Source organism: Miscanthus floridulus, chromosome 15, assembly GCF_019320115.1.
Source record: "Miscanthus floridulus cultivar M001 chromosome 15, ASM1932011v1, whole genome shotgun sequence".
NCBI lineage: Eukaryota > Viridiplantae > Streptophyta > Magnoliopsida > Poales > Poaceae > Miscanthus > Miscanthus floridulus.
The window spans coordinates 26,218,161-26,227,774 of NC_089594.1; the positions used below are offsets into that span (position 1 = coordinate 26,218,161).

Here is a 9,614-nt window from a genome sequence, read left to right on the forward strand (position 1 = left end):
TCCTGAAAGATTACTTAGAGCAGGCCAATCATTGATTGTTACGAACAACAATGCTTGTAGATCAAAGTGTTCCTGTTTGTACTCATCCCACACACGTACACCTTCTTTATTCCACAAAATGAGATGTTCGTCAATAAGTAGTCTCAGGTACACATCGATGTCACTGCCAGGTTGCTTCGGGCCTTGGATGAGCACAGGCATCATAATGAACTTCCGCTTCATGCATAACCAAGGAGGAAGGTTGTAGATACTTAGAGTAACAGGCCAAGTGCTATGACTACTGTTCTGCTCTCCAAAAGGATTGATACCATCTGTACTTAAAGCAAACCTTAAGTTTCTTGCGTCATTTGCAAACTCCGGGAATTCTCTGTCGATTGCTCTCCACTGGGACCCATCAGCAGGGTGTCTCAACATATTGTCTACCTTACGGTCTTCTTTGTGCCATCGCAACAATTTTGCATGTTCTTTATTTCTGAACAGACGTTTCAAGCATGGTATTATAGGAGCATACCACATAACCTTGGCAGGGAGTTTCTTCCGCGGACGTTCGCCCTCAACATCACCAGGGTCATCTCGCCTGATCTTATACCGCGATGCATGGCATACCGGGCATGCATCCAATTTCTCGTACTCTTTGCCACGGTACAGGATGCAGTCATTAGGACATGCATGTATCTTCTTGATTTCTAGCCCCATAGGACAGACAACTTGTTTTGCTTCGTAGGTAGTGGCGGGCAATTCATTGTCCTTCGGAAGCATCTTCTTTTGGATTTTTAGTAACTCTCCAAATCCCTTGTCAGATACACCATTCTTTGCCTTCCATTGCAGCAATTCTAGTGTGGTTCCCAACTTTTTCTGCCCTGCATCACAAGTTGGGTACAACAATTTCTTATGATCTTCTAGCATCCGCTCGAACTTGATCTTCTCCTTTTCACTTTCACATTCTCTTTGTGCGTCACGAATGACCTGACAAAGGTCATCAGCAGGCTCATCTTCTGTGGCTACCTCTTCTTCAGCTTCTCCCATTGCAGTATCATTGAAGCACGCACCATCGGGAATAATATCATTGTCGTCCCATTGTTCTTCTTCACCTTCTTCCATTACAACGCCGGTTTCTCCGTGCTTCGTCCAACAAATATAGTTTGGCATGAAACCCAACTTGAACAAGTGTGAATGAAGAGTCCTTGAGCAAGGATATTCCACCGTATTCTTACATATGGCACATGGGCAGCACATGAAACCGTCGTGTTTGTTTGCCTCGGCCGCACGTAACAAAGAATGCACGCCGTCAATGAACTCTTGGGAGCGGCGATCAGCATTGTACATCCAATGCCGGCTCATCTACATTACATGACATAAATACTATATTAAAACCTAGATCATAATTAATTATTTATACAACATGTGTGCCACCACAAAAGGTACAAATTTATAAAAGCATCGCTGTAATGTAGACAATCCCAACTACCACTAAAAGAACTAAAGCTAAAATACATTTCAGGAGCACAAGGATTTCGCGACCAATCTCAACTAAAACAGACAGATCCCCCGATTGTGCAACATCTTTGGGCTTCTTCGGCTGGATCACTGCCTCATTAGCCGCCGTATCTGCCTGTTGTGCAAGATATTTTTGCACGAGTTCAACATACTCTTCCTCCCAGTAGAAGCCTGAACATCGTCCACTGCCATCCCACTAAAATTAAAACAAAAAATTAGAACTTTAATCACAACCATCATGAAAATAGGTATAAACTAACCATAATCATTAAATACGATAAAATAACTCACATTGCGATCCGGACACTTGTAGAAGATACGATCCTTGTTGGGACCCTCCTTCTTCACTCGGTACTCCATCACAATCTTTGTCTCATCACGACACTTGCCGCATGGAATGAGAGGGAGGCCCGGCCTAAGTCGCTTTGGAAACCCATGAGAGGCCGAGGACCCGGAAGCAGTTGCCATCTACTCTCTATACTCATTTTTTAATACACTATAAATTTCTTATTTTATAAACAAATAAAATTAAGAAACTATAAAATTATCTATATCTCTAAACAGTGATATTTTTAATGGTCATTGTGTTCTCGTCTTTTACTGCGGTAGGTAAGTAATTCACATGATATTTCCGCAAATTAACAGAAGAATGGGAGTGTACACACATAACAATCGATTATCGTTTATATTTATATATATACTACGTTTGGGTACGGTGATTGACAGACTACTGCGATGATATCGGGGTGTGTGAATAAATAACCATCCGTACTAGTTGACCTTGCTTACGTGATCATCTCGGCGAGCATTTCTCCACCGGACGGCTCCGTACTTGGCCACGGAAGAGCTCTGATTCTACGAGGAAGGGAACACAATCTTCCACGACCGTTGTTGCTCTCCCTCATAGAATCAAAGCTCCTCCTTGACGTCCGTTACCGCTCGGCAGAGAACATGCTCGCCGAAATGAACACGGTCCGCTAGTTCAACTAGCTACTTTAACCTTCCTTCATGTAAACACTACTACACAAACTTTACTAGAGGCGGGCATTTTTGGTTTTCCGCGGCGGGCAAAGCCATCCGCCGCGGTCTAGAGGCCACGGTAAATCGTGGCTTAACCGCGGCGGGCAGCCTTGCCCGCCGCGGTTAATCGATTTACCGCGGCGGGCGGTGTAATGTGCCCGCCGTGGTAAATATACTTTTACCATGGTGGGCACGTTAGGATACCATGGTGGAGGTCCCAGTGTCGTGGCCGTGGTGGATCCTGGCGTCGTGGCCGTGGTGGAGATCCACCGTCGGATCCGGTCGCTCCACCGCCAGATCCATGGAGGAGGAGGGTGCAGCCGCCAGATCCGTGGGGGAGGAGGTCGTCATCGCTGGATCCGTGGAGGAAGAGGTCGCCGTCGCCGGATCTAGAGAGAGGAAGAGGGAGGAGTGAGGGAGATGGAGAGAGGAAGAGGGAGATGGTGAGGAAGAGGGAGATGAACTCACTGGATTTGAAACCCTAGCCCCGTGCCGTCGTCGTTCATGGAGGATCCGTGGGGGAGGAGGGCGCAGCCGTCGCCGTCATCCCGCGCGCGCCGCTTTAGGGGGCGGCGCTATGGAGGAGAGCTGCGCCACTGCCTGCATCGAGGGAGAGTAGTGGGAGGCAGAGGGAGAGTGGGGGAGGCGAAGAGCAGAGAGAGAGAGTGGGGGAGGCGGGGAGCTGACAGAGAGAGAGTGGGGGAGGCGGCGACGATGGTGCGAGGGCCTCGGTTTATATTGGAGATGGCTATTGGGCCTCCACATTTACCGTGGCGGGCATCTTAATATGTCCGCCACGGTAAATCGATTTACCGTGGCGGACACCTTACGATGTCCGCCACAGTAAATAAGGTATTTACCGTGGCGGGCATCTTAATATGTCTGCCACGGTAAATCGATTTACCGTGGCGGACACCTTACGATGTCCGCCACGGTAAATAGGGTATTTACCATGGCGGACATATTAAGATGCCCGCCACGGTAAATCGATTTACCGTGGCGGGCAAAAGTGCCCGCTGCGGTAAATAAAAAATGCCCGCCGCGGTAAATCGTGGGATTTACCGTAGCAGGCAAAAATAGGTGCCCGCCACGGAGTGCAAAAGTGCAACGCTGCACATATTCGTTTGTGTAGTAGTGAAATATGCAACTTGAAGTGATTTTGAGCTCAAATTGGTTACAAATGAAAAAAACCACAATAAAGAACCATATATATATATAGTGAACAAAATGGGATAAGACAATGATGAAACATGAGAGTAACCTTTAGAACCGAAGAATCGACGGAGGAATCGAACAAATCGATGGAGGAATCGAAGAATGGATGGAGAAAGAGCAAGAACACTGCTTAAATTTGAACTTAAGCTCTCGGGCGGGCTCGGGGAGGAAGAAGACGGCCAGCAGGATTTATAGCTCAAAAACATGTTTTAATAAATAACCATCCGTACTAGTTGACCTTGCTTACGTGATCATCTCGGCGAGCATTTCTCCACCGGACGGCACCGTACCTGGTTAAGGAAGAGCTCCGATTCTACGAGGAAGTGAACACGGTCTTCCACGACCGTTGCCACTCTCCCTCGTAGAATCAAAGCTCCTCCTTGATGTCCGTTACCGCTCGGCAGAGAACATGCTCACCGAGCTGAACACGGTCCGCAAGTTCAACTAGTATGCATTTTCTATAATTTTCTAACTATTTTCTAAGTTTTTCATTTCATAAAAAGTTAAAATAAAATGTTTAGTCGCGGAGTCCATAGAAATGACCATATTTTGACGTAGCAATGCATTGTCAATTGTCATTGCGTTGCATTGCACCCCGGACCGGACTCCGGACAATAAAATACTATGGTCGATCGATGTCGTTCTTTGTCGTACAGTCGCACGGCGACGGCCGACGGACCCGTTCAACCACCAAATCTGTCAGGCCCGGCTGTTCGGCGTATCGTCAAAAGAGAACGGATAATCTGTCATACCAGTCGGAGGCACTAGTCCCTATACTCATTTTTAATACACTATAAATTTCTCATTTTATAAACAAATAAAATTAAAAAACTCTAAAATTCTCTATATCTCTAAACAATGAAGTGTGCTATGCATGCTACAAATGAACGGTGAATACTAGTTTTTAATAGCTACTTCAACATTCCTTCATGTAAATATGCAAGCTTGAAGTGATTTTGAGCTCAAATTGCTTACAAATGAAAAAAACCACAATAAAGAACCATATATATAGTGAACAAAATGAGATAAGACAATGGTGAAAAATGAGAGTATGAGATTGGTAACCTTTACAACTGAAGAATCGACGGAGGAATCGAAGAAATCGACGGAGGAATCGAAGAATTGATGGATGAACAATGGAGGGAGGAAGCAAGAACACTAGTGCAGTGAGCTTCAAAATGTGCTGAGCTCGGGCTCGGGGAGGAAGAAGGAGACAACCGATATATAAAGGGGGGACCTTTAGTCCCGGTTGGTGGCTCCAACCGGGACTAAAGGTCTCTCCCAACGGCTCTTGCGCCAGACAGAGGTGGCAGAGACCTTTAGTCCCGGTTGGAGCCACCAACCGGGAGTAAAAGTCTACCTTTAGTCCCGGTTGGTGGCTCCCACCGGGACTAAAGGTCCCTGCCACCTCTGTCTGGCGCAGTAGCCGTTGGGAGGGACCTTTAGTCCCGGTTGGAGCCACCAACCGGGACTAAAGGTATCTCTAGTCCCGGGCGCAAAAAATGCCGGGACTAGAGCCTATTTTAGCCGTGGATCAAAGGTCTATTCTCTACTAGTGTCATTGGATCTTATTTATCGTAGAGATCTCTAGTGCGGGTGCCACTTTAGACATCAAATCCAGTGATCTTCATATTGCTTCTGTTTTTGCAGGGTCGATGCAGATAATCGAGTTTCCCGTTTGCATCTGTGTTACCAGCTTGCTGGGTTCTATTCTCGCAACGTTCGGTAGGTATTCGGGCTTCCAGATCGAATAGTGTTGGTACTGACGGCACCAAATTAATTAATTATCCGTTTGATCATCTTCGATGATGCGTTCTGAGAAGTTTTCATGGCGTTAGATCATGCGATGTTGGTGCCTATTGATAAGAATGATTCGAGGGTTATGCTCCTTTGGCTATCCCTGGCGTTATTGAGTTCCAATGAGTTGGAATTAGATAGTTGTCAACATGGTATAGAGGTGAAGATTGTTATTAGGAAGCTGAACTCTAGCGTATATATTTTTTTTTTGCATCCAATGGCTTGCGTGCAAATATGGATGTAATTGCACTACCTTATTAATAAAATCCTTTCCCCTTCGGGAGAAAACAAAAAGATTTATAGATCGTGTTTTCATATTTGCCAAAACTGCATTAAGAAACAACCTCCAGCCGTTTTTTTATTCTAAAGAGACAAAATGCCCCACATATTCGCATGGGTAACTTTTTATAATATATTTACGCTTTGTTATTAATTTTAACTTTAATATTTTTCTTTAGCTAGGTATATTAATTCAGTATTGGTGTACGTAGGCATAGGCCACCAAATCAATTTTGATGCGGGTCCATTCTTGAAATATAGTGAAAATATATACTCCCTCTCCGTACCATATATAAAGAATGTAGCAGTTAAATTTTGTCCCACAGATAGTATCACTACAGGCAAAACCACATAGGTATTTTCTAAGGGCACCTCCAATATAAGAGTTAGATACTGACTTTTATGTGCCATCTAATTTTGTACATATTCTCTATATGTGGGGTATTCTTATTATTTATATATTCTCTCTACTTATCAATAGAGGTAGAGGACTTATGACTCCTATGGATTAGGACGCGTAAAGAGCTTAGCTCTTCTCTTTCTGCTGGCTCAAAGGTTTTTGCATTGACCTTCTATTTGCTCCACGTGGCATCTAAGAGTAGCTTAGAGCTAATCATTGGAGGTGCACTAACCTTATGAAAAGACATTGTCGGTTAACTTTTTATAGGGGTATATTTGGCCAATTGCCAATAATATTGATATCTTCTCTACCTTCTAAAATGACTCTTTATGCGATGGAGGGAGTATGCCTATGGCAAACGGAGTAATTTAATTAGTGACGATGTTGATTGTTGTACCTAATGATATATAGGGACAAAAACTAGACATGCTGCTAGTCTACTACGTTAGGTTCTTCGTGTATCACACGCGGCTAGGTTTTTGGTATATGACACTGCAATGGGGTGCTGTACCAGAAAGCCTATTCACAGTACACACTGTATCATGTGTTATTCTCATCAAAGTTGGCATCCTATTCAAAGTTTTTAAAATTAACAATATCACCTAAGTGTGTAAATTGGTCCTACCACAGCAAGATATTCAGTTTAATTATCGGACCGGTTATGATTATCCAAACTTTATTCTTAGCAAATCTACGCATGGGCTCATTTTTGCTTCTGAAACTTTGCCAAATTTATGTGCCTGCCAATTTTTGTTCGTCACATTTTTTGTGGTTGCCATACTTTGCCTAAGGTTAGTTAGCTATGGCAAAGTGTATCTATAGGACGATAAACAAACTTCAAGGCAAATAATTGTTGTACGTATCTATATGGCAATAGACCTAAAGTTTATACATGGTTTTATAGCATTGGATATTAGTCCTTTCCGCTATGTTTCTATTTTGGTTGATTCCATGACAACTCAGGAAAAAAACGTCTTAGCTGGCACTCGTTTAACACTTGTACAAGAACGTTTTTTGTTGACACTTATGATTTTTTTCCACTAGTGGTTTATAATAAATAGGCACATGGGTACATGGCTATATAAACCAACATTGTATATAACATCTTTATTGGGGTGGTTTTCTTAAGACTGCCGCCAGTACAAACCATGTAACCGCCAGTGTAAATATATGATTTATACTGGTGGCAACCTTAAAAAACCTGTCATTGTAAAACCTTTTCCGGAAGCGAGCACTTTAAAGCGTCTGCCACTATTAATCAGGTTAACAGTGTGCATCAAACCAAAGTTGTAGTAGTTGAAGAGGTCTAAGACTTTCTAGTTCATTTTTTTTCATTTGGATTCATTTATGGTCTTAAATACGTATTGCAATATATTTAAGTGTACTAAAGGAACGTACCTGCTATTTAGTTACAATTGACATTGAGACGTAGTGGTTAGAAAAAGAATGCGTGAGGCCTAAAGTTGTAAGTTTGATCGTCGGCCACCGCACACGTGTATTTCACGTGAAAAAATATGGTGATTAGAAATAGTCTGCTATATTTTTCCCCAATTTGCAAATTCTAGAAAAAGATTTATACTAGCGGTTTGTGTTGTGTAAGCATGCCGTCAGTGTACATCGTTTGAGAGTGATGGCATCCTTAAGAAAATCGCCAGTGACGTTATTAGAGTTGGATGATTTTTACTGATCTTTTACACGCTAACAAATTACAAAAATGCTAGTACAAATCAGAACAAAAAATACTGCCAGTACAAATGTTTTCTGTACGTAGCAGTTACAGCATAATTAAATGCGCATCCCTTTCCCGTCCTCGTGGCTGCGCGAGGATCAAGCAAGTTGTTTCACAGTTTCACACAGAGGAATGCGACGCATTGCCTGCAACGGATGAGATGACGCGACAAATTAAAAGCCGCGAGCCGCCCGGCCGTTCATCCCACGCGCGAAATACTCCGGCGCAGCAGGATGGGTGTGGGAGAGCTGGAGGGTGGAGCTGGTTTCCCTATAAATAGCATGATGGCATCCATCTGCATGTTCCGTCCGCAGCTGCTCACCAGAACGTACGTACTGCACAACTACAGTACAGTACTACGTACACCGAAGGTTCGGGATGGGTGGCGCTGCTCGTCGTAGGTTGGTTCCTGCTGTCTTGGCGGCGGCGGCCGCCTTCCTCATCTCGTCTGCCGAGGCGGCGGCAGAGACGACGGCGGTAGTCGGCGACGAGCCAGCGTTCGACTCCATCTTCGCCTTCGGCGACTCCTTCACGGACACGGGCAACAACCCCGTGGTGTTCGGCTGGTACGACGTGTTCGACGTCGTCATGCGGCCTCCCTACGGCACGACTTTCTTCGGCGGCCACCCCACCGGCCGTAACTCCAACGGCCGCCTCATCATCGACTTCATCGGTACGCCGGCCGTGAACTCACTCATCTCGATCGACGACCCCTATATATCCATGCATGCACCAGACTCTGAACATGTGTAATTTTCATTCAGCTCAAGGCCTGGGGTTGCCACTGGTGCCGCCGTACCTGTCGCACAACGGGAGCTTCCGGCAGGGCGCCAAACTTCGCCGTCGGCGGTGCCACCGCTATCAACTCCAGCTTCTTCCACATCGGGGACGGTCCGGGCGCCAGCCTGTTCCCTCTCAACACACTACAGGAAAACGCCTCTTTGCCGACTGCTTGCCCCGGTCGGCAAAGGCATAAACCCAGTCGGCAAAGGCTTTGCCGACCGTAAAGCCACGTGGCAGTCGGCAAAGAGCAGTCGGCAAAGCCTGGGTCGGCAAAGGCGGATTTGCCGACTGCCACGTGGCACACAGTCGGCAAAGCCTTTGCCAACTGCCACGCCAGCAGTCGGCATAGCCACGTGGCGTCGTCAGCCCTGACGGCAGGCTTTGCCGACTGCTAGTTCCTCGGCAGTCGGCAAAGAATTTTTTTTTCAAAAATTGTTTGTCGACTGGCCGCCAGCTCGGCAGTCGGCAAAGAAAGAAAATATTTTTTTTTGAAATGTTCTTTGCCGACTGCTTTCGGAGTTGCAGTCGGCAAAGGTTTGACCTCTTTGCCGACTGCCTCCCATTGCAGTCGGCAAAGACTCTGTCCTGGGTTTTTTTTGCCCAGCTAAACAGTCGGCAAAGCTGGAATTTTTTTTTTTTGCTTTTGTTTTCTGTTTTCTCGCATCAAAATCCTGCAAAATCACAAATTATAATCCAATTTCACCAGAAGCACCGGTAGCACCATTTATATCACAATTTCATCACATTTGTCGCCAACATCACCACATATATCACAATAACGCACAACGTCACATATATCTCACATATATGTCACAATAACAACCACACAAGTGCATTACAACCATCACATGAAGTCCAACACGTCGAACACCACAAGTCGACGTCCATCACACG

At 45.1% G+C, this 9,614-nt stretch overlaps 1 protein-coding gene across 1 annotated transcript; it reads left to right on the forward strand.

The window, feature by feature from the left end:
* The first annotated feature begins 8,192 nt into the window (after window positions 1-8,192).
* On the forward strand, window positions 8,193-8,987 carry LOC136506617 (GDSL esterase/lipase At1g28580-like). The gene is made up of 2 exons (XM_066501519.1): window positions 8,193-8,610; window positions 8,702-8,987. The coding sequence occupies exons 1-2, from the start codon at window positions 8,316-8,318 to the stop codon at window positions 8,911-8,913; spliced, it is 507 nt and encodes a 168-aa protein (XP_066357616.1). The 5' UTR covers window positions 8,193-8,315; the 3' UTR covers window positions 8,914-8,987.
* The last annotated feature ends 627 nt before the right edge of the window (window positions 8,988-9,614 follow it).

What these genes read in the sequence shown, in the direction of transcription:
- LOC136506617 (XM_066501519.1), top strand. Translation starts at nt 8,316, where the DNA reads ATGGGTGGCGCTGCTCGTCGTAGGTTGGTTCCTGCTGTCTTGGCGGCG. An exon ending in CCTCATCATCGACTTCATCG is followed by an intron (nt 8,611 to 8,701) that starts GTACGCCGGCCG and finishes ATTTTCATTCAG; the next exon opens with CTCAAGGCCTGGGGTTGCCA.